The sequence below is a fragment of the Bufo bufo genome, chromosome 2 (genome assembly GCF_905171765.1).
Source record: "Bufo bufo chromosome 2, aBufBuf1.1, whole genome shotgun sequence".
Classification (NCBI taxonomy): Eukaryota; Metazoa; Chordata; class Amphibia; order Anura; family Bufonidae; genus Bufo; species Bufo bufo.
The window spans coordinates 250747654-250773101 of record NC_053390.1 but is presented as its reverse complement, the minus strand read 5'-3'; the positions used below and the strand labels follow the sequence as shown (position 1 = coordinate 250773101).

Genomic DNA, 25448 nt, shown 5'->3' with positions numbered 1-25448 from the left:
TCCCCTATCACAGAATGTATCCAAGGGCTGTTGGAGATCTTCTGCCACTGAGGTGCAAAAAGAGACAGACGACACCCGACAGGTGCTCTGGCGTCATTAGGACTGCTTTTTTTGTGGCATCTGACCCGGAAAAAAGAAATCCCTTACTTTTCTTACCCGGACCTGCTCTGCTTTTGCTCTTTCTTTACCCTTAAAGCCCCCCTTATTAAATCTGGGATGGAAAGACTTTCTAGGTGCCTGACTAACAGAGGGAAAGCCCTTCTTCTTGTCCGAGGCCTTTTCTAGTAAATAGTCACGAACAAAAACTCTCCTTGACAAGGGATAGCCTTGGAACTAGCATCCCCATTCCAGCTTTTCAACCAAATAGCCCGCCTTTACTAGGGAGTTAGAGTTCTCCACATGAATAGTGGTCTCCCGCGGCCTCGTCCTCAGAAGACTCGTCTGATGACCCCCACTCTCCTAGTTCCAGACCAGAAAGTATATCACTATCACTGAAGAGAGAGTCTTTAGCAGCAGCAGAAGTAGTACACGGGCGGTGGTTTATAAAATCACTAACTGACTCTCTGACCTCTTCTTCACGTATCATCTGTTTAATGCTGCCATAACAGACGGAGCTTCCTCCTCCATTAACTTGCTGATACACCCCTGACATAGGGGTTTTTCCCAGGCAGAAGGAAGCTTCTTCTTACACACACTACATCCTCTTTCCTTTACTTCCTAGAAGACTCCTTTGAAACCTAAGCAACAAGAAATGACCCCTTAAGCATTAAGATAAATAATTCATGCTGGGGTATAACCCCTCTTACAACCACCGTGGTACAGATGTATCATTGGTTGTCTCAGTGGGAAAGCGCATTGAGCCTGCTCCATGTTTCATACAGCCAACACTTGCCTGACTAGAGGAACTGCCACGTTTTCCATCCAGCATGGCAGTGAGCCGGATGGGCTTTTCTCCTCGGTGCGCGCTAGCAGGCATCCTTCCGGTCCGCAGCGTCAGCTTTCTCCCACCGCCGCAACCCGGAAGTAAAGGCTGAACAAATCGGCAGATCATCACGCGGGCCAGCGGCGGAACATGCGAACACGGCCGCAGAGGTTCGCAGGAGCCCAGGAAGGTCAAGACCCTCTCAGGAACCGGGAAGCAGGACGGAAGGGGTAAGGATAGAGAAGGAAGCCCAGACTTCCGCAGCGGCTCCTAGAGGAGACTTACGCCGCACAAGGTAACCCTCCACACACTATTACAATAGCCGGGGCCCCCGCAACTCTTTTTCCATTGAACTTCTTTCCAGCGGATCCGATTACCTCCTGCCCCTTAGGACAGGAAACAGAACTGGAGATAGATGGGATGATCCCTCCTTTAAAGGTGGTTCTGGTTCCTTTTTCCTGTCCTGAGGAGGTGGTCTCTCCAGGGGTGCTGTCATAGGCAAAATAACACACATATATAAGAAAATAATGGCGGCACTGGAAAAACACAAGGAGGGTGCTAAGTCCAGGGATGTAGCAGTTTACCCCGTCTGATAGAGATGAAAAACGGACAGCACTCCAAGTAAAATATAGTGGTGTTTATTCACCCATGTGGATGGCAACGTTTCAGCTCATACAAGAGCCGCTTGAAAAAGGCTCTTGTATGAGCTGAAACGTTGCCATCCACATGGGTGAATAAACACCACTATCTTTTACTTGGAGTGCTGTCCGTTTTTCATCATCTATATATCTATATATCTATATATCTATATATATATATATATATATATATATATATATATATTCCAGAAAATGAACGGCACTCCAGTAGATCATAAACAAATGACTCCTTTAATCACTCGTGCGGTACAACGTTTTGGCTCAATACTAGAGCCTTTTTCAAGGCTCTAGTATTGAGCCGAAACGTTGTACCGCACGGGTGATTAAAGGAGACATTTGTTTATGATCTACTGGAGTGCCGTTCATTTTCTGGACTGTTTACTGGGGTAAGAAGCCTATTCCCTTAAGAACGCGCACCCAACTCTTCACTATTTGCCAGTGCCGCCATTTTTCTCAGATATATATATATATATGCAGAAGGACCCTGCTTCGGGTATATTTAATTTAATGTTTCGGTGTGTCATTAAAAGATAATCGACAGTATCCCCCATAAGAGTGACCTCTACAGCACCCCCTTAACTTTAACCTTCAAAGCAGCCTGCCCCTTTAACAGTAAATTCCACAGCACCCCACCCCCTTGACAGTGACCTCTACATCACCTCGCCCCCTTAACACTGACCTCCATAGCAGACCGTCCTCTTAACTGTGACCTCCACCATTCACTGCCCCCTTAAAGAGGACCTTTCACCAGAGGAAAGCCTCTAAACTAACTATACAGAAGTGTAGAGCGGCGCCCAGGGATCCCGCTGCACTTACGGTTATCCCCGGGCGCCGCTCCGTTCACCCGGTATAGCCTCCGGTATGTAAGTAGTTAGGCTCCACCCAGTTGAGCCTGCCGCGGTCTCCTTCTCCTATGCTGTAGCGCTGGCCAATCGCAGCGCTCAGCTCATAGCCTGGCTATGAGCTGAGAGCTGCCATTGGCCAGCACTACAGCATAGGAGAAGAAGACGCCGGCAGGATCAAGTGGGTGGAGCCTAACTACTTACATACCGGAGGCTATACCGGGCGAACGGAGCGGCGCCCGGGGATAACAGTAAGTGCAGGGAGATCCCTGGGCGCCGCTCTACACTTCTGTATAGTTAGTTTAGAGGCTTTCCTCTGGTGAAAGGTCCTCTTTAAGAGAGACCTCCAGAGCACCCGCCCCTTTAACAGTGACTGCCACAGTACCCGGCTCCCTTAAAACTGACCTCAACAGTACCCTGCTGCCCCTTTAATAGTGGCCTCCACAGTCCCCTGACCCCTTAACAGTGACCTCCACAGCGGCCTGCTCCCTTAACAGTAACATCCACAGCGAGTGCCCATTTATTATGACCGTCACAGTACCCCGTCTCGTTAACAGCGATTTCCATAATAACCCGCCCCCTTATACAGCTTTTCTCTTAGCGTCTGACAACAATCGTCCAATCGAATTCCTTTTCTTACCGGGCATTATTCTCTTTAATTGACAGTATATAAAACCCCACAGAATTAGTATACACTTAAGGTCATGTGAGGTACATCAGCCTCTACAACAATGTTGGCTAAACGTCGCAATAGAAATCATATTAACTCACACATAAGCTGTCTCATACTAAGAATGTCCTCCGTTGCCTATAGCAACCAATCAGAGCTCATATTAATGACCTGTAGCAAAATAGAAGCTGAGCTGTGATTGGTTGCTATGTACAACCTGATGAATATATAGGCTAAGTGTCACAACAGCCAACGCCTCCTGTAGGTTTGGCCGGTAGGTTACTAAGTGTATTTTTTGGCAAATAATTGGAAAGGGCGGGGTGAAAATTTCCACTCAAAACATAGTCTATGAGGTTCCCCGAGTCACAGGAGGCGGCTGTGCAAAATTTCGTGGTTGTAAATACGACTGTGCAGATTCCTTTAGCGGACATACATACATTACACTCAGCTTTATAGATTAGGTTTAATACTGGTGGAAAAAAGTGAAACTAGCCAATTTGATAAGAATCACTTTCCTGAGCCATGTTTTGGAAGATGGCAAATAGCCAATCACGTGCACTGAACAAATACATTCAGTAAATGCATAAACATTCACACTGGAAGTGGAGGTCAAGCTAATGTACAAAGGCATGCAACTTCTCCCCCTGGCCAACAATGGGGGCAATTATCAGGAAGGAGCAGCCGATCATCCTGTCTAAACAATGATTCTCTACAGGGATGAGCAATCACAGCAGCGATCACTCATCCCCATACAGCTCTCATCTTCTGTAACAAGCAGGCAATTATGGGGAATGAACAGATTGTAAAAAGGGGCCTTAAACATCCGTTCCATACAAAACGAAGGGTTTGAGAAGCTGTAGAGGTAGGAGACCCCAAAAGGTCTAAGGGGATGTTCACGCAAGGAAAGCCACACTGAAATTTTGCAGCCTTGCCGATTAGGGACAAGTCCTTTCTCAGCAAAGCAATGGCTTTAAGCTGCGGCTCTGCGATCCTCAGCGCTGCCTCCCATTGAGATATATGGGAGGCAGAAAGGACGCAGCCGCTGGTGGGTTTTTAACGTGGCTGTCTGCGCCAAAATTCTGCTTAAAAAGCCACCATGTGAACGTCCTCTAAGAGTGCATGGTGTAATAAACAGGGCACAAAATCTGCAACAGGGATTCTGAAGCAAAACGGTTTGTATTGCAGATTTCGGAGCAGAATGTCACCTAGCATTGAAGCCTCTGGAGTGGGCGCCATTCTTAAAATCCCTACTACCGTCACATATAGTAATATAGAAGTAGGCTAGTGGTTAATAATGGGTTATTTAGATTAAATTTAATTTCTTTTTTCCTTTGACATGTTGTAGGACTCTGAGATACCCGCTGCCTTGCCTCCTCAGGGGCGGGCCCAAGTCCACAGGAATTTTGGTGGCTATTAAGTCTGTAATGGTGCTCTCCTTGTGAGAATGGCACATATTTATTAGGAATTTTAGGACATTTTATAATCTCTGTCACATACCTAACTGTTTTGCAAGCCCTCGTGTAGGTGAGACTCGTGCTCATTTAATTTTCCAATTCTTTTTATATAATCTTTATTGAGATTAAGAAATCTTTTCTTTTCAGTGCAGGTGTCCACTGTTCCACAAGTAAACTGTGCATGATACAGATGTTATACATAGTGAATGGTAGTAGAAGCCCGCACATTTGTGTTATGCATTACGGTGATGACATCATCTCCTTTTTTCTTTATTAATCAACCATAAACAATACGAAACGTCCCTGAACTCCCCCCCCCTCACTTCGTGGTCATTGACACAATTAATCATAACCCCTAATATCTAAGAATTGACCCTTTTCCGCTAATCAGTCTATCTGTAACTTCCCTAGAGTTTAGTATTTTCCTTTTCAGGTACCACTCCGAGTGGATAAAGGGCTTCATTGTTTCTATTAGTTCTTCTTTGCTTAGGGTTATTTTTATGAATACTTCCCATCTGTTGAAGAAAGTTTCAATACATTTTCCTTCATATTGTTCTGCTTCCGCCCTCTCATTCAGAAAACATGTCTTTGTGTGTATGAAAACACTGTTCACTGAAGGTACTATGGGTCTGAGCCATTCTCTAAAAAGACACCTCTTAGCCGCTAGTAACAGGAGATGCATAAGCGGGGTTAATTTTTGCCTCTCGGGGGCCACCTGAAATAGTAAAAACTCTGGGGTGCATGGGATTTCAACTTTTAGGTGACGCTTAATTTGAAATAAGACCAATGCCCAGAATTTTTTCGTCTCAGGGCAAGACCATATGCCATGGTAAAGATCTGTACCACCTTCGTGGCATTTGGGACACTCCAGTCTGGGTGAGGTGTCCGAGAGGCAAAACGGAAGCCATATATGGCCTTATGTATCATCCTGAAATACATCTCCCTCCATCCCTCATTTTTCTAATTGTGTCCCACCCTTTCAGAATGGTCTGTCTTATATCTACTGACGGAAATTCCTTCCCCCATTGTGAAAAAAGGCTTTCCGCTACTCGTCTCTGCTTCATATCTCTTATTCCCCAATATAGCTCTGACAGCGATTTTTTCCTGATTGCCTGGCCCATTAGTAGATCGAAGTCATTCATTCCCATTTCCCGTGCTAGGTTAAACACCCGTTTAGTTAGAAATTCTTTGGCCTGTAGGTATGCCAGTAGATGTTGGTTTGGTAGTATTGGAAACCTGTCCTTAAATTCCATGTAAGTAAGGTATCTTCCTTTTTGTGTCCCACAGATCTCTCACGTTACTAATCCCCAGCTCTCTCCATTTTTTGAAGTGTTTATCCTCTACTCCTGCCGGGAATTCTGGATGACCCCATAGATTCATGTATTTAGATAGAGTGCAGGGTAGTGAAAACATTTTACACGTTGCTTTCAATTTTCCAATTCTTAAAGGGGTTATCCATCTGTCTGTAACTGATGACCTATGGTCATCGGCATCTGATCCGGGACCCCAGACAATTAACTGTTTGAGAGAGCCTTGGAATTACTGTGAGTGCCGTGGCCTTCATGCTGCTTACCCTAGGCTGTTCGCGGCATCTGTGACTCACATTAAAAGGGGTTATCCAATACTAAAAATTGCCCCCCCACAGGGAATATACCGGTACTTAGCCCGCTCCTGTCACCGCCACTGCTGCTTCTCCCCATGCACGGATGAAAACATCCAGTGTCGGGGACGGGCAGCCAATGGCAGGCAGGGATGAGTCTCCCTAGCGTCACCTGCGATTCTAGAGAGGCTCGACCCTGTCCGCCATTGGCTGCTCCCCCCAAACACTGGATGTTTTCATGGCCGACCAGGAGCGGCATAAGTATATCCTCTGTGAGGGGACGGGAATATGGGGGGCAGTTTTTAGTATTGGATAACCCCTTTAAGCTGTTCAGGGGTTAATCAGGGGTTAAGAAAAAAAATAATGATACTTCATTCACTTGCTCGCGGAGAGGCCATCCGCTCCTGTCTTGATTGAAGAAAACCTGCCAAAGGACCTGCATCGAGTGTGATCACCTCACCACGTGATCACGCCACAAGCGGACGGCCTTTCCGCGAGCAAGTGGATGAGGTGAGCATAATTATTTATTTTCTTAACCCTTGATTAACCCCTGAACAGCTTAATGTGAGTCACAGATGCCGCGATCATCATTGAAGGTAGCATCTGAGGGGTTAAATGACAGGGGGCAGAAAAATTGATTAGTTACCGAGAAGCGCAAGGAAATTCGGGTTCGTGGCAAATCAAATTTTTCCTGAAATTTGGATCAAAGTCCTCTTCGGATACTTTGACTCGCTCAACACTTATAGGGTGTAGAGAAAGCAGGTGCCTGCGTGGTTTTACGGCGATGTACGAAGAGGCCACTCACCTCTGCAGTTTCCACCCCGACTTTCTCCGACTCATAGATCAAGGACACGGATCTATTGCTGCTGTCCACTGCCGACTGCGCCCTCCTCATCACTTCTTGCTGCAGGGACCTTTGCCTGTCTGCCTCCTCCCGCCTTCTCCTATCCGCCGGGGATTCATAGGGGTCCTCTTCACTGTTCCACTTGACAGGCTTGAAGTCCTCATCCTCCTCTTCATCGAAGGGGTTATATTTCCTAGACATGACGATGAATCTGCAGTGTGGAGGAAGACACAGTCACGTGACATGAAGCCCCTCAGACAACACATGTACATCAGTGACGCTGCATAGGCATCTTACCGGTAAACAACCCCGGCTGACAAGCCTGCAACACCCCGGAGCTCAGCCCCTGCTGCTCGCCTGACCGCTCTAGCTCACTTCCGCCCTTCTGCTGACGTCACTACAGTCTGTCGCGTCAACTTCCGCCCTCACTGCTGTACCGTAAAGCGAGTAAATAAAAAATAAAGAGAGAGAATACGTTGGTGCTGGCAACTGAATACGGTTATTGCAGTCATTACATATGTGTATATACCTCTGCTTAATCCATGTTTTTGTATAGATACCGGAAGTAGCTTCCTGTATGTCGCCCGGATACAGTTGCCACGGTAACGAGGGATGGAAGCCCTCCTCTTCTTCTTTACTGGTCATGTGATCTGGTCATGTTGAGGGTTGACGTCATCTGACGGCTCCGGGAGAAACATGGCGGCCAAGGGGGGCAGCAGTAACTCTCGGGGGTTTTATTTCAACACAGTGCTGTCCCTGGCCCGCTCCCTGGCAGTGCAGCGACCGGCGGCCTTGGAGAAGGTGAGGCGGGAGCGCGCTTTTGGGGAGGTGTTGGCTGCAGGGGGGAAGTTACTGAAGGAGTCCTGGGGAGGGGGAGCTGGTGCGTGACTGACATTTTGTAAAGGAGGGGGCGTTAACCTCTTACTTGCCGGACTTGTTTCCATTCCGGCTGTCAGAGTGGGAGGAGGGCAGCTGTGTGCCTGTCACTGACTGCCATTACCTGTCACTGGGCGAGTCCATTCAGGGAGTATCACCTCATAGAGTAAAGATCTGGCCTGGATCAGATGCTATGATGAAGATCTGATTGTTTATAGGGGGTTTCTGACCCCTATTTGTCAAAAAATTGTAATACGCAGACCACCGACCGTTACTGGACCCCAGGACGTGGAGGCGACCCCCTGAGACTGCTAGTCTTGCTTGTGGATGCAATGTGTTTTTCACTGAAGCCCCATTCATTTCTAGGGGCCAGGGCTGCGTGAAAAACGTAGAATATAGAACATGCTGCGTTTTTCACTCAACACAGAACTGATGCGTGAAAAAAACCGCTCATGTACACAGACCCATTGAAATGAATGGGTCAGGATTCAGTGCGGGTGCTATGCATTCACGTCACGCATTGAACCCGCGCGGAAAATTCGCTCATGTGACAGGCGCCTAAGGCCTCAATTATACTGCTGTAAGTGTTTTGTGGCCTGCAAAACACGGTTACCGGCTGTGTGCATGCCGCATCACGGTGCAGTCCCATTGACTTCAATGGCTCCGTGCTGCGAATGTTGTGGCAAAGCATAGGACATGGCCTATATTTGGTGGCGGAGCTCCATGAATTCCTTCGGTGTGTCTCCGCATCCATGCGGCCACGCTCAAAAAACATAGGACATGTCCTTTACTTCACCACAACATGTGGAACACCGTCTCACAGGAGCTCTAGTGCCTTCGCAAACAGCTGATCGGCGGGGGTCCTGGGTGTCAGACCCCCACCTATCCTGAGAATAGGTCATCAGTATAAAAATCTCAGAAAACACTTTTAAGGTTTCTACGCTTTTTTTTCAACATGCTCTACAAGGGGGGCGGAGCTTCATGGGAGAGTAGGTGGGGCCTAAGATGCACAATTTTTTTGCTGACATTTCACCAAATTTCTAGCTTAAAAATCTTTCTCAAAGTAAGGCCTTATTCACACATCAGTGATTGTGAGCCCAAACCAGGACTGGAGCCTCCACAGACAGAGTATAATGGATTTCTTTGTAAAATGGTCGCAAGTCCCTGTTTTTTAACTGTCCGTGCAACAGTATAGTCACACATCCGGTTTTATGCTGTGTCCACCAGTTAGGCAGGGCGAGTCAGGGGCTGTGCCAGGGTCTCCTGCCCGAGCAAGTACTAACATTTATGGGTTAAACGTTAGTGAACAACTACGCCAGCTGCAAGAACTGCCACAGATACACCTAATTTATAATTAGGCCCACGCCTCATCATAAAGTAGAGGAACCTAACTGCAACACAGGGGGAAAACTAATACTGGCGTAAAAAGCCTCGCTGTGATAATAAGGTCTAAGTGTCTATCCCTGCACCTGATGTATCATCCAGCCTGAGCACCTGTCTGGTGCAGGTCTCCAAATCCTGTCTAACTTTATGCCATTTTTAGGATTAGTAAATCTGGGCCATCGTTTTTACGCAGTGCGTGGATGAGAATTGAGGGTTTCCTTGGAGTAGATTACTGAAGACCTCAGGATAGTCCATCGGTCGGTGGAAGTCTGACTGCTGGCACCTCACAGCATACCCAGTACAGCGCTGCAGATTGTATAGTGGCTGTGCTTGGTATTGCAGCCTAGGCCCATTCACTTGAATGGGTCTGAGCTGCGCCTAGGCCATGTGACGTCACTGGCCTCTTCAAGCAGATGATCAGTGGGGGTGAGACCCTATTAGATATTAACGACCAATCTGGAGGGTAAGTCATCAATATTCTACTCTCGGAAAACCCCTGTAAATCTCATCCATATTACTACTACGGTAAAATGCTGCAGTTTTAACACCTGCAGCTGCGCAGCAGAAGAGCCTACATAGTGTCATACTCTGATGCTCCACGCTAGGCTGTTCCAAAACCACATCTCCAATCATCCCGATAGCTGCGGGCTGTCAGGGCATGATGGGTGTTGTAGTTTTGCAACAGCTGGAGAACCACAGGTTGGGGAACATTGCAATACCCATAACCCTCTGTATCTGTTTTGTCTGGCGTGCTCCAGTTCCTCCTCCTGTTGACTACCAGGCAAGGAGCCATTGTATGAAGTGATGCAGAGCATGTGTGCAGCGCACCCTGTGAAAGTCTATAGGAGACGCAGAAAGGGCCAAGTGAGCAAGAGCTATTCTGTTCTGGAGACCGCTGCTATACTATCAGAATATCTGAATTACACGTTGCAGGATTAAAGCAGTAAATCGACCATTGAGGTTTTGTGGGGTGTTAGGATATATAGGTATGCATCAGATTTCTCCAGGTCACTTGCCTTGCTGGGTTTAGTTGCTTGCTGTTATATAATACAACTGCCGGCTGCAAAATGTTCGTGCTCGGTATCTGTGATGGTGATAAAACCCTTCCAGTTTGACATGTGATATGCAGCAAGTGTGCCCTGCCCATGCCCTCATTCATCTCATCTCATTACAACGTAAAGGCTGTGACTAGTGTTAATGTGATTACTGGCGTGCTGCTCTAGTGCTTGTAAATGCCTTTCTTTATATATATTCTAGTATTGGGCAGAACGTGAAATTATAAAAGCGCCATGTGCCTCTCATCTGTTGTCATCTGGGCACTGTGGATGTGGTGACGGGTCACTGTGCTCTTGCTGTTAGCACGTCCACTCTACATTCAGTGCAATGTAGGTGTGCTAATAGAGAGACCCCCGGAGTAGTCTCCACACCAGCACTGCCAATGGTTTTATCATTTACCAAATGTTTTGATCAAAATCATTTGTGCCCATCCACCACAGTAAGGTGACCTCTTTCAGATGGGACCCTGCACTATAGTGACTTGTGCCAACTGGCCTGAAGTAAATTAAGGGAGAGTAGGCTCCAGCTACATACTGGTCTAATTGAAAACAGCCTGTGGGGAAAATGGGTTTATTAGGGGTTTATTAGGGGTGAACTACCAACATGGAGGCAGCCGCACCTCCAAATACATACTGTAAAAACAAAAGCAAAGTTAAACAGAGTTCACAACTGCGTTGGAGCCCCCGTTGCAGATTCATAAAAAAAAAATGGATGAAAAAGTCCTATATGCAGGGCTCTGAACGGACTCCATTGTACTCAATAGTCTGTTCAGCTATGTACAGTTATGTGACCTATCCAGCACTTCGTTCTGTTGCTCTAACAAAGCAGAAAAATGGAAACAAAATGGTGGTCATAAATCAAACACATGCTCAGGTGTGCAACGCCATGACTGAAAATACAAACACAATGCAGCAGCACTCTGCAAACATAGATTATATAAACGAATGCCATACTGTACTGTATATTTACTATATAAATGAATGTGAGGTATTTTGAGGAATCATTTGTGCCCATCCACCGCGTGAAGGTGGCATCTTTCAGATGGGACCCTACTGAATAATGACTATCCTCAGGATAGGTCATCATTATCTGATCAGTGGTGATCTGATGCCCAGTAGTCTGTTAATCATCTTTTGTAAGAATTGCTTTTCAGTGGCTTTTGTTTCGGGATATAAAAAAAAATTTGAGTTAAGAGTTTGAGTGTTAACTCTGCTACATCTGTAGGTCACATAGCCTTTCTGGAGCTCCAAACAATGGTGTACTATGAAGTAGAGATGGGACGTTCGGATCTTTTTCATGAATCGGTTCATTTGAATCAGTTCACTGAAAAGAACCGATTCATGAATCGGATCTTCGGTTCACTTCCTGAGCCGGCAGAAGCAAGTGAACTGAAGATCAGTGTGCATGCTCAGCTCATCGGATCTTCGGTTCACTTGCTGAGTCGGCTCTCAAGTGAACCGAAGGTCAGGAGGGACTCGCTCCTGGCAAACACAGCTCTGCTGCAGTGAATGCAGTGGAGCAGACTGTGATGTAGTGGCTATAGTTATTGCAGGGACTAGGGCTGCACGATATGGGAATTTTGTGCAATTGCGATAACTATGTGCGATGCGATATTTTAAGGGAATTGTGCTAGAGGTCTATTTGCTTGGATTTTCCCATATGAGCCGCTGACGCGGCTGGGTATGACATAGTTATGGGGGATCTGTGGATGGCGCTGTTATGTGGGGGATCTGTGGAGGACGCTGTTATGCGGGAGATCTGTGGAGGACGCTGTTATGTGGGGCATCTGTGGAGGTGTAGATCTGTGGATGACGCTGTTATGTGGGAGATCTGTGGATGACGCTGTTATGTGGGAGATCTGTGGAGGACGCTGTTATGTGGGAGATCTGTGGAGGACGCTGTTATGTGGGAGATCTGTGGAGGACGCTGTTATGTGGGAGATCTGTGGAGGACGCTGTTATGTGGGAGATCTGTGGAGGACGCTGTTATGTGGGAGATCTGTGGAGGACGCTGTTATGTGGGAGATCTGTGGAGGACGCTGTTATGTGGGAGATCTGTGGAGGACGCTGTTATGTGGGAGATCTGTGGAGGTGTAGATCTGTGGATGACGCTGTTATGGGGGATCTGTGGAGGACGCTGTTATGTGGGAGATCTGTGGAGGACGCTGTTATGTGGGAGATCTGTGGAGGACGCTGTTATGTGGGAGATCTGTGGAGGACGCTGTTATGTGGGAGATCTGTGGAGGACGCTGTTATGTGGGAGATCTGTGGAGGACGCTGTTATGTGGGAGATCTGCGGAGGACGCTGTTATGTGGGAGATCTGCGGAGGACGCTGTTATGGGGGACCTGCGGAGGGCGCTGTTATGGGGGACCTGCGGAGGGCTCTGTTATGGGGGACCTGCGGAGGGCACTGTTATGGGGGACCTGCGGAGGGCACTGTTATGGGGGACCTGCGGAGGGCACTGTTATGGGGGACCTGCGGAGGGCACTGTTATGGGGGATGTGTGCTATGACACATGGGGCCACGAGGGGGGCCAGCATAAGACACACATATAGCATCTTATGCTGGTCCCCCTCATGGCCCTATGTGTCCCATCATGTGTCCTAAACTGTGCACATGACTCTCCTATTCATAAAATGGCCAGCCTCTGTACTTTCAATATGAATGCACTGCAGTGCAGGCGTGACTGACGTCACTGTCACGCTCCTCCCACTTAATTCAGGAAGCAGGAGCGTGACTAAGTGACGTCAGGCTGCCTCGCTCGCTCCCGCTCGTCGCTGCAGTGCATTCATCGTGAAAGTAAGTACAGAGGCTGGACCTGTTATCAATAGGACAGAGGACTTTTTATCAATAGGGGCCCCTTCATATATAATCGCGGCATTTTCAGGTCGGCCGAATCGCCAAATCGCATTTGCCGATTATCGCGATTCGATTACTTTTGCGATATATCGTGCAGCCCTAGCAGGGACTCAGATAATTGTCTGAGAGTTTATTAGTTAAAAGAATCGTGTCACCGAGTCCCTGCCAGACTTCCTGCTCTGCTACATGCTACACTACTGCATGCACCCTGTACACACACAGCTCCGCTACATAGTGTATATATATTGTCAGTTCCTGGGCTCAGTGTCACATACAGGATGATTGTCAGCTCCTGGGCTCAGTGTCACATACAGGATGATTGTCAGCTCCTGGGCTCAGTGTCACATACAGGATGATTGTCAGCTCTTGGGCTCAGTGTCACAGCCAGGGCCCTGTACACACAGATGTTTACCTCCTGCCTCCATATTGATTCCGCCATGTTGCTCTCAGGGGCCTCCCTGCGGCCGCTCCGCTACATGCTATACTAATGCCTGGGTTAGTAGGGTTAATCATGCTGACAGAGGCTCCTTAAATGTGGGAATATTCCTAATAATAATTCCACCAGACTGCCCGAAATTCATTCAACTTGCCTGTCATTCTTCTGCGTGCTCCATCAGCCAACAGCAGCTCATAAGTGTACGGCGTTTGGGAGGAAAGTGTTACTCCCTGCTTCCTGGGCAGCACACCCTATAGTCACAGGACCTGGACTGAATACTTTTGTAATTACATGTAACAAAAAATTTAGTATGGTCACTGAGCTGTTCAATGAAATCTTTATACCGCCACCTACTGTTTGCTCTTTTTCTAATTTCTCTGTCCACTGTTTCGTCCTTTGCAACCAGCTGCAGCAGGCAGGACATGCCCCCTGGGCTGTCATAGGGAGAGAGCGGTAGCAGAAAGGACCCGGACCCTGAGATGCCAGCTTGAAATAAATCTATAAGAGCAATTGGTTCTAACTTTGTTAGAAAGAGATTATCATGTCCTATATGATGTCTTATTTTCATTTTTTACATTTATCATGAGATGCCCCTTTAAATAGGACAGCATGGCTGCCGCTGCTTTTCCCCGTGCGAGGATGAAAACATCCAGTGCTAGGGAGGCTTGTCCCCGTTACCGCCTACCATTGGGTGCGGGGACCAGGAGAGTTGCGGTGAGCCAGGTAAGTAGAATCAGTGTGAGGGGCCCGGGCATGTGGGGGAGCATCTCCAGGCTCGGATGACCCCTTTAAAGGCCAAGACAGTGTATTGTGCAAATAGTAGTTATGAAAGAATACAGTGGACTTATGAATATATGGTTGTGGGCCTGCTGTCACCAGGGCAGGGCTTCTCTACCTCCGCCCCATCCTGTCTCAGCAGTGACTGAGGGGCTGCTCTGTATCTGTATATAACTGCAGTATACAGTATGTCCGCTATATAGTTTGATAACTACCGTAATAGTTTTTTTTGTGTCTGTAGTTTGAGTTAATGGCAGATAAGACCAGTCTCCATACTGTGTTGCCCTTAAACAGTTAATGGAAATTAATGCAGGTTCCTAGGCAACAGACTAGTCAAATGTCAGGTTTTGAATAACCAAAATCTCTGAGCAGTGCTAGATAATTAAATTAAAAGTGTAGTCCCATTACGACATCCCCTATCCACATAAGGATAAGTGTCTGATTTGGTGGATGCCCCCACTGATCACGAGAACAGATGCCCGTGTTCCCCTGTTTAAATGGAGCGGCGGACACAAAGGTGTGCTGTCACTCCATTCAACTATTTAGAGCTACCAGACATAGCCGATTTGCTTTTTAAATCTGTCAGTCCAATGCTTGTTTGCAGCTATTATTTTTGTTCTGCTTCGTTATAGGAGCAGAAGAACAAAAATAACGGAAGTGGCGGATTTGGCAAATAACTGACAGGAACAGAGCCTAACGGACTGTAATAGGATGCATTAGGTTTACTTTCAGGAAAATGTTTTGGTTTTTTTTTAGCGGCGAAAAATGTCATTTTCTCTCTGCTATTTTTGACGAATTCTGTGATGGAAGCTTCCGACACAAATGTTAAAGCCGCCTTATTGTCATTGTAGTAATACTCATGTATATAAAACTTCTTTTGGTAGCCCTGCCCTGAAAGCTCCAAGCCTCTACGCCTGTGCGCGCCGCCATCTGGGGAATATAAGATCCCCATTGATAGGTCTTTTGGAGTGTAGGAGGAAACTGGAAACCCACGCAAACACGGGGAGAACATACAAACTCCATGCAGATGTCGTCCTTAGTTGCATTCAAACCTAGGACCCCCAAGCCACTGTGCTGTCCACATTGGACCCTCGTTCTCATGTTCACAAAGCCCGCAGCATTTGGACCCCTACGGATAAGACACTTTGTTGTTGTATGGCGACAGCCCCTTTTAAGCACTGGACCCTTTCATTCTGGACATCAGTGGGGGTCTAGGATTGCAGAGTCCACCAGTAGGGTCTTCTCACATGTATCTATGACATATTTTGGCTGGATTTCATTGTAAAGATGATGTTCCTTTTGGTGCAGGCTTCTGAGCTCTTGCCTGCGGAGTTGGTCCTTCATTCGTAGAAAATAATCAATTAGAACCTAGAAGATTGTGTATATATACAGGTGAAACTCGAAAAATTTTGAATATCGTGCAAAGTTAATTTATTTCAGTAATGCAACTTAAAAGGTGAAACTAACATATGAGAGACTCATTACATGCAAAGTGAGATATTTCAAGCCTTTATTTGGTATAATTTGGATGATTATAGCTTATGAAATCCCAAAGTCAGAATTTTGAGGTCCCCTTTGCTCAGGAGGTATGGACTAATTAGCTGACTAGAGTGTGACACTTTGAGCCTAGAATATTGAACCTTTTCACAAAATTCTAATTTTAAGCTGCATTAATGCAATTCCTTTTAATTTGCATTACTGAAATAAATGGACTTTTGCACGATATTCTAATTTTTCTAGTTTCACGTGTATGTGTGTATGTACAGTACAGACCAAAAGTTTGGACACACCTTCTCATTCAAAGAGTTTTCTTTATTTTCATGACTATGAAGGCATCAAAACTATGAATTAACACATGTGGAATTATATACATAACAAACAAGTGTGAAACAACTGAAAATATGTCATATTCTAGGTTCTTCAAAGTAGCCACCTTTTGCTTTGCACACTCTTGGCATTTTCTTGATGAGCTTCAAGAGGTAGTCCCCTGAAATGGTTTTCACTTCACAGGTGTGCCCTGTCAGGTTTAATAAGTGGGATTTCTTGCCTTATAAATGGGGTTGGGACCATCAGTTGCGTTGAGGAGAAGTCAGGTGGATACACAGCTGATAGTCCTACTGAATAGACTGTTAGCTGCTTTTTTCTTGCCATAATACAAATTCTAAGTAAAGAAAAACGAGTGGCCATCATTACTTTAAGAAATGTAGGTCAGTCAGTCAGCCGAAAAATTGGGAAAACTTTGAAAGTAAGGGCTATTTGACCATTAAGGAGAGTGATGGGGTGCTGCGCCAGATAACCTGGCCTCCACAGCCACCGGACCTGAACCCAATCGAGATGGTTTGGGGTGATCTGGACCGCAGAGTGAAGACAAAAGGGCCAACAAGTGCTAAGCATCTCTGGGAACTCCTTCAAGACTGTTGGAAGACCATTTCAGGGGACTACCTCTTGAAGCTCATCAAGAGAATGCCAAGAGTGTGCAAAGCAGTAATCAAAGCAAAAGGTGGCTACTTTGAAGAACCTAGAATATGACATATTTTCAGTTGTTTCACACTTGTTTGTTATGTATATAAGGGCTCTTTCACACTTGCGTTTTTGTGTTCTGGCATAGAGTTCCGTCGTCGGGGCTCGATGCCGGAAGAATCCTGATCAGGATTATCCTAATGCATTCTGAATGGAGATAAATCCTTTCAGGATGTCTTCAGTTCCGGAACGGAACTTTTTTTGGCCGGAGAAAATACCGCAGCATGCTGCGCTTTTTGCTCCGGTCAAAAATCCTGAACACTTGCCGCAAGGCCGGATCCGGAATTAATGCCCATTGAAAGGCATTAATCCGGCCTTAAGCTAAACGTCGTTTCGGCGCATTACCGGATCCGACGTTTAGCTTTTTCTGAATGGTTACCATGGCTTCCAGGACGCTAAAGTCCTGGTTGCCATGGTAAAGTGTAGTGGGGAGCGGGGGAGCAGTATACTTACCGTCCGTGCGGCTCCCGGGGCGCTTCAGAGTGACGTCAGGGCGCCCCACGCTCATGGATGACGTGTCGCATGGATCACGTCATCCATGCGCATGGGGCGCTCTGACGTCATTCTGGAGCGCCCCGGGAGCCGCACGGACGCTAAGTATACTGCTTCCCCGCTCCCCACTACTACTATGGCAGCCAGGACTTTAATAGCGTCCTGGGTGCCATAGTAACACTGAACGCATTTTGAAGACGGATCCGTCTTCAAATGCTTTCAGTTCACTTGTGGTGTTACGGATCCGGCGGACACCTCCGGCAAATCGAGTGCACGATGGATCCGGACAACGCAAGTGTGAAAGAGCCCTAATTCCACATGTTTTAATTCATAGTTTTGATGCCTTCATAGTCATGAAAATAAAGAAAACTCTTTGAATGAGAAGGTGTGTCCAAACTTTTGGTCTGTACTGTATGTATACAAAATGTGTCAGTGTCCAAATATATATGGACCTAACTCTTAGGTTCATATATATTTGGACACTGACACAAATTTATTAATTTTTTACCCGTTTACTAAAACTTATTCAAGTTATAGTTATATAATGGATATAAAGTTCAGACTTTTAGCTTTCATTTGAGGGTATCCACATTAAAATTGGATGAAGGGTTTAGGAGTTTCAGCTCCTTTACATGTGGCACCATGTTTTTAAGGGACCAAAATTAATTGGACAAATGACTCAAAGGCTGTTTCATGGGCAGGTGTGGGCAATTCCTTTATTATTTCATTCTCAATTAAGCACATAAAAGGCCTGGAGATGATTTGAGGTGTGGTGCTTGCATTTAGAAATTTTGCTGAGAAGTAAACATGTGGTCAAAGGAGGTCTCTATGCAGGTGAAACAAGCCATCCTTTATCTGCGAAAACAGAAAAAAAACATCCGAGAAATTGCTACACTATTAGGAGTGGCAAAATCTACAGTTTGGTACATCCTGAGTAAGAAAGAAAGAAAGCACTGGTGATCTCAACCATGCAAAAAGACCTGGACGTCTCCAGAAGACAAGTGGAGGATGATCGCAGAATAATTACCATGGTGAAGAGAAACCTCTTCACAACAGCCAACCAAGTGAACACCACTCTCCAGAATATAGGCGTATGAATATCCAAATCTACTGAAGACTGCATGAAAGTAAATACAGGGGGTTCACTGCACGGTGCAAGCCACTCATAAGCCTCAAGAATAAAAAGGCTAGATTGGACTTTGCTAAAAAAAAACATCTAAAAAAAACAGCACACTTCTGGATGAACATTCTTTGGACAGATGAAACCAAGATCAACCAGAATGATGGAAAGAAAAAGGTATGGCGAAGGCACGGTGCAGCTCATGATCCAAAGCATACCCCATCATCTGTAAAACATGGCGGAGGCAGTGTGATGGCTTGGGCATGCATGGCTGCCAGTGGCACTGGGTCCCTAGTGTTTATTGATGATGTGACACAGGACAGAAGCAGCCGGATGAATTCTGGGGTTTTCAGAGACATACTGTGTGCTCAAATCCAGCCAAACTGATTGGTCGGCGTTTCAGAATACAGATGGACAATGACCCAAAACATGAAGCCAAAGCAACCCAGGAGTTTATTAAAGCAAAGAAGGGGAATATTCTTCAATGGCCAAGTCAGTCACCTGATCTGAACCCAATAGAGCATTTCACTTGTTAAAGACTAAACTTCAGACAGAAAGGCCGACAAACAAACCGCTGCAGTAAAGGCCTGGCAGAGCATTAAAAAGGTCATGTCCATCAGTTCAAGACTTCAGGCAGTCATTTCCAATCAAAGTATTTGAAATTAACATTTTATTTACAATTATTTAATTTGTCCAATTACTTTTGAGCCCCTGAAATGAAGGGACCGAGTTTAAAAAATGCTTTAGTTCCTTAAATTTTTATGCAATCATTTTGTTCAACCCACTGAATTAAAGTTGAAAGTCTGAACTTCAACTGCATCTGAATTAGGGTTGTTCAAAATCCATTGTGGTAATGTACAGAACATAAATTAGAAAAATGTCTCTGTCCAAATATATATGGACTTAACTGTGTATGTATGTATGTATGTGTGTGTATATGTGTGTGTATATATATATATATATATATATATATATATATATATATATATAATATAATCTCTCTATCTCTCCAAAGGATGAGGCAGCACTCCAAATAAAGTGAAAAAAGTGGATCCTTTATTCCCCTCTGTGCAACGTTTCAACCGTCTAAATGCGGTCTCAGACGGTTGAAACGTTGCACAGAGGGGAATAAAGGATCCACTTTTTTCACTTTATTTGGAGTGCTGCCTCATCCTTTGGATATTATACTCCTCTATAGCCGTCTAAGCCTGCGGCTGAGAGGACTTGCACCCACATCTTTGGTCTTGTGCTGCTGTGATTCTTTTTTGGTTTATAATAAAAAAAAAAAATATATATATATATATGTATAGCAGGCTGGATTCCCAGCCTGCATTTGTGGGAGGGGCATAGGGTATTTAGCCGGCTCACGCCCTCCCTCTGGTGTCGGCATCGCCAGTGCATCTCGTGTTACGGCGACGTCATACGAGTGCGACTTCCGGTTCCGGCTAGACTGACGAGGCAGACGCTGCGGCGGTACGTCCCTCCCGGCCGGCGCTCCTTCTGGGTAAGTTACTCCGGGCCTCGCCGCCGCACTCCATCTCCGGCCGCCCACCTCCGCTTCCCCCTCCGACGCTTCTCCTCTGCTGCGCTCCTCTGACTGCGCCATCTATACTCCGTTGCGGCCGCGCCCGTTGCGCCCGGTCTGGTGGGAGCGCGCATCCCTGGCGTGGCTGGCGGGGGAGCGGTGCAGCAGGAGACGGGATACTTGGTGCGGTCCGCTCAGGCAGCGCTGGGGCAAGATTCAGCTGGGGCGCTCCGGAGCTGGCCGCTTCAGGTTCCCCGCTTCCAGTCTCCTCCACAACAAGCATGGCTCCAACCGTCTCCCCTCCCCCCCCGGGCTGATTCCTCCTCCTTGTCCAGGCCTTGGGGGGGCGGCAGACGGGGGCGCCACTCCACGACTTCCCCGATGCGTTCCACGGTGGAACGCATCGGCATCCCGCCCATCTCCCGGAGCTCCATCGCTTCCCCGGTGCGTTCCACGGTGGAACGCATCGGCATCCCGCCCATCTCCCGGAGCTCCATCGCTTCCCCGGTGCGTTCCACGGTGGAACGCATCGGCATCCCGCCCATCTCCCGGAAGCTCCATCACTTCCCCGGTGCGTTCCACGGTGGAACGCATCGGCATCCCGCCCATCTCCCGGAAGCTCCATCACTTCCCCGGTGCGTTCCACGGTGGAACGCATCGGCATCCGGCCCATCTCCCGGAGCTCCATCACTTCCCCGGTGCGTTCCACGGTGGAACGCATCGGCATTCCGCACGTCGCTTCAGTCATCAGGAGGCCCCCATATTCCCAACCTCCCTGCGCTCCACCGTGGGGCACCCAGGGGGAACCCCTAATCCTGGGCTCCAATATGGAAGGCATACCACGCCCACTCCTGGTGCCCGGACCACTTGTTTCCCCACATGTGTTTTTTTTCAATAAAGTGTTGCATGAAAAGCCCAGAATACGCTGGGCGGACATGTTGCGGGGATGCCATGGCCGGGCGGCTCGGTCTTGCGGTGCGGCCGGGCGTTTCCGGGAGCAGCCGCGTGGGCCGGTGGCTAGGCACGCAGCGGTTTCGCCCCTGAAAAAAAAAAAAAAAAAAAAAAAGGGGTTGTGCAGATATGTTCCGTTTTCTCTCACCTGTTTTCTATTATACCTGGTCGCCATGCTTTCCTCCAAGGATGTCCAGGTGGTCTTCTCTTCCTGTCCTGTTCTAATATGGGTCTCGCCCGACACGTCCAGGCTCACTGCCTGTCCAATCAATTAATACTTTCAGGTCCGGTTGCCTCATACGTCCGGGGTTTTTCTTTCGTCATGTACTCCCTCCTGATCCGTTCTAGTGTTTTTCGGATATGTCCAGGATTGGCTCCACGTCTTCCTGCCTGATACGTTCTGGAGGTTCTCTGTTTTTTTCGGCATGATACGTTCATGTTTCGTTTTGCGTGTTTTATTTGCCTGATACGTCCAGGTTCCGTTTTCATGTCCGTCTACCTGATACGTTCAGGTTTCCATCTCCGGCACTGTCTGCCTGATACGTTCAAGCTTCTTTTTTCATGTCTGTTTGCCTGGTACGTCCAGGTTTCCGTTTTCATGTTCGTCTTCCTGATACGTTCAGGTCTCCTTTTGTTGTGTCTGTTTGCCTGGTACGTCCAGGTTTCCGTTTTCATGTCCATCCACCTGATACGTTCAGGTTTCCATTTTCGTCACTGTCTGCCTGATACGTTCAGGTTTTTCCGTTTCTTCATGTCTGTCTGCCTGATACGTTCGGGTTTTCTGGTTTCTGCCTGTTACGTTCAGGCCCTCGTCATGTCCTCTTGCTGGTCAAGCCTTCATCATGTCCTCCCTCCTGTTACGTTTGGTTCATGTCCCGTCCGGTCGGTCCTGTTGGTGTCTTTTTATCTTTGCAGGGTCGTTTCTTGGGCTCGCCTTCTCACTCCACGTCTTTCTTTCCCTCTTACTGTCCTGTCGCATCCTTCTTCTTCCCCAGGTGTACCTATCACGGTCAGTTCAGGTTTCTTTATCTGTCACGCTTGGGGCCCGTTGCTCGCCATTTGCCAGAGCGTACGGGTCATGTCTCCTCACTGCTTGCCACACTGGTCAATTCCGTGCTGGCGGCCAGTTGGGCCTCGTTTCCAGTCGCGTCTCGGCTCTCGGTTTGTGCAGGGCCCGACGTTTTCGTTCACTTGTTCACGTCAGGTCCTTCTCCTCACCACCTGACACGCTCAGGCCGCTCGGTTTTTCGTGTTTTCTTTCAGGTTGTCCTCCCATCGCCTGATTTCGTTCAGGATATTCTTGCGTTTTCGGCCTGCCACCTCCAGGTTTCGTTTTTCCTGTTTCATCATCACGTAAGTTTCATCTTGTCAGCAGATGTCGGGGTACATCTCCCCGCAGGTTCCAGTTAAAATTTTGTATTTTTTCCTCACTTACCAAACCCAGATTCGCAGGGTGGGAAGTTCATTCTCTCCGCGGGCTCCCGAGTTTTGTTCCATCCCAGGTTTCCTAACTTTTTCCATCCTAAACTTTCTAAGGCTCCAGGTAAGGAAAAAATAAAAATAAATTAGTTTTGGGGTTGCACGAGGGGTTGTCAATTCACGTCAGATCCTCCCACAGGGTCCGGTCTTCTTCGGGCAACATGTCGCATGTCTCGGATATTGAGGACTCACTGTCCATCCCTGAGTCAGCGGTCTCGGAAGCAGCCAGCCGCGCATCTTACAGGCATTGGACCATCCCCAGAATGCTCGCGGAACTGAAGAAAAAAGGGATCCGCCATTCGGCATCGGCACGGAAGGCAGAACTGTATCATCTGCTCTTCCCTGAATCTCCCAGGGCTTCTGAACCACCCGGAGCCTCCGAAGATCTGGTCTCCATGTCGACCATCCAGCTCTCCCTGACCCAACTCCATGCGACCATCAATAACATGGCATCGTCAATGTCACACATCGACTCCAGGCTCCAGGCCGTCGAGAGCAAGATGGCTACGCCTCCTCCTCCGCCAGAGGCCGAAGCCGTGCCTTCTACTTCCCAGGCCAACGTCCCAGGTACAGGTCTGGCCTCTCCCGACATCGCCCCAGCGTTCTTCGTTCCAGAAAACATCAGGCGGGATATCCTGGCAGGGAAGGATATCAATTTGGCCGCCATCCTAATCTCCACCCATGATACGGTCGAAAACCGGACAATCGCCTGCGGTGATGTGTCGGTGGTGCTAAGGTCTAGAGACGTCCGCCTCAACAAGAAGTTGTCCATCCCCGAGTTCATGCTGACCTTCAGCCTGTACCGGGACATAGTGTGCTCCATTCATCCCCACCGCAGGGTAGAATTGGACACATACATGTACAAGGTCACCGAGCTGGGGTACAGATATGGCGGTACCGCCTTCTACGAGTACCACCGGTCTTTCTCTGCCAAAGCGGCAGCGGCTTTCCTCCAGCACCAGCATGTCACCAACTGGGCTGTGTTGGACATGGAGATTTTTTGCAGGCACTTCGCCGGGCAAAAATCCCCAGCCTGTGCCGGTTGCCAATCAGTCCTCCATGCTTCTGATTGGTGCCCCCATGTCGCCAACCCATCTCCTGCCAGGCCAACGTCCAGCTCAGGGGCGCAGAAACCCAATCCCACCACGGACAAACTCGGCCGTCCCATCACCTTCTTAGGGAAGAATCAGCTATGCAATAACTTCAACTTGGGTTCTTGCAGTTATGATAAATGCAAGGCTTTGCACATCTGCACCATCTGTTTCAGGGCCCATCCTCAGTCCTCCTGTTCCCAACGCACGGCTAAACGCTCATGACTAGGCGGGGTCAACGTTGACCTGTTACTCTCCCTTCTCCAACTACATCATGACCCCAGTTTTGTCCAGTTTCTCTCACAGGGGTTCTCGGAGGGTTTCCATACCGGGCTAGTCACCCTTCCGCAGGTCACTCATGAGTGCCCCAACCTCCTCTCCTCTCTGGCGGATCCCGGGGCGGTGGACGCTCTGCTGGAGGCAGAGTTACAGAAGGGCTTTATGATCGGTCCTTTTGCAGAATCCCCTTTCCCTCTGTACCGGGTCAGCCCCATAGGTCTGGTGTCCAAAAAATCGTCCAATAAAAAAAGATTAATTTATGACTTGTCTGCTCCTCATGCATCCAGCACCCCCAGCCTGAATTCCCTGGTCCCGTCGGACGAGTTCTCTATGCAGTACTCGTCCCTGGACGAGGCCGTGGAGCTCATTTTACAGGTCGGGGCAGGAGCTTGGTTGTCAAAAGCGGACATTGCTGATGCCTTCAAGTTGCTGCCCATCCTGCCTCATCTGTGGAAGTTCTTCGGCCTCAAATGGAGGGCAAAATATTACTTTGCCACCCGCTTGACGTTCGGGTCAAAGAGCAGTCCCTGGCTCTTTGACCAGTTCGCCCAAGCGCTACATTGGCTCTTGGTCAATCATGCCCACTGTCCGAGGGTCATCCATTATCTGGATGACTTCTTGCTCATCGAGCAGGCCGAACATGCCCCGGACAGGTTGGACAGCCTCCTCAGCCTGTTCAGCCGCCTCAATGTTCCGGTGGCTTCAGCTAAGGTCGAGGGCCCCTCCAGGGTAATCACCTTTCTGGGCATCACCCTGGACACTATCAGAATGGAGGCCAGCCTCCCCCTGGACAAATTAAACAGGTTAAAGGACTCCGTGGCCAGGCTCGTGGGCACCCGCACGGTGTCAAAGTTGGAACTCCAGTCTTTATTGGGGTCTTTCAACTTTGCCGCCAGGATCATGCCCCAGGGCAGGTCTTTTACTGCCGGCCTACTCAGACTCCTCCCAGCAGCCTCAGATCAGCATGCGCTCATCCACCTCGGGCGTGACGCGCTGGCGGACCTGGCCATGTGGTCCTTGTTTTTGTCCAGCTGGAATGGCATCTCCCTCTTCGTTCCTCAGTGGAATGAAGCCTCTCCCTTGGTATTCTCCGATGCTGCTGCTTCCCTCGGTTTCGGGGCCATCTGCGGGGATCAATGGTTTGCAGGTCCTTGGCCCACGCAGGTCTCCTCAGACCAGGAGGCCGCCAGGTCTTCCCCCCTGCTCGAGGTCTACCCCATCGTCGCAGCCGCCTTCGTCTGGGGTCAGTCATGGAGTAACAAGCCAGTGTGCTTCATGACTGACAACCAGGCGGTTGTTGACATCCTCGCCAGGGGTAGGTCCAGCTCCCCCAAGGTCATGCGTCTGGTTCGCAGGCTCACCTGGCTGTCCCTGCAAAACAACTTCCGCATCATTTGCAGGCACATAGAGGGCAGGAAAAATACCGCAGCTGATGCTCTGTCCCGTTTCAACTTTAATTTGTTTTTCCAGGTCATGCCAGGAGCTCGGAGAGTCGGGATCAACCCTCCGGGGTTCGAAGCCCTGATCATGGACTAGAGGAGTACGTTTCCGCAGCCCACGGTCTCATCCGCGAGTCTCTCTCGGCTAACTCTGCCCGGAACTATTTAACAGG

General features: G+C 48.2%; 2 protein-coding genes across 2 annotated transcripts in view; one reads left to right on the top strand and one right to left on the bottom strand.

The window, feature by feature from the left end:
* SNAP29 (synaptosome associated protein 29) overlaps nt 1–7422 on the bottom strand; it is a 28148-nt gene extending 20726 nt beyond the window's left edge. The window contains 2 exon segments of the mRNA XM_040416364.1: nt 6953–7202; nt 7289–7422. Of these exon segments, the coding sequence (XP_040272298.1) occupies nt 6953–7192 (240 nt within the window). The 5' untranslated portion in view covers nt 7193–7202; nt 7289–7422.
* Nucleotides 7423–7628: 206 nt separating this feature from the next.
* PI4KA (phosphatidylinositol 4-kinase alpha) overlaps nt 7629–25448 on the top strand; it is a 171429-nt gene continuing 153609 nt past the window's right edge. Inside the window, 1 exon segment of the mRNA XM_040416365.1 lies at nt 7629–7792. Coding sequence (XP_040272299.1) covers nt 7688–7792 — 105 coding nt within the window. The 5' untranslated portion in view covers nt 7629–7687.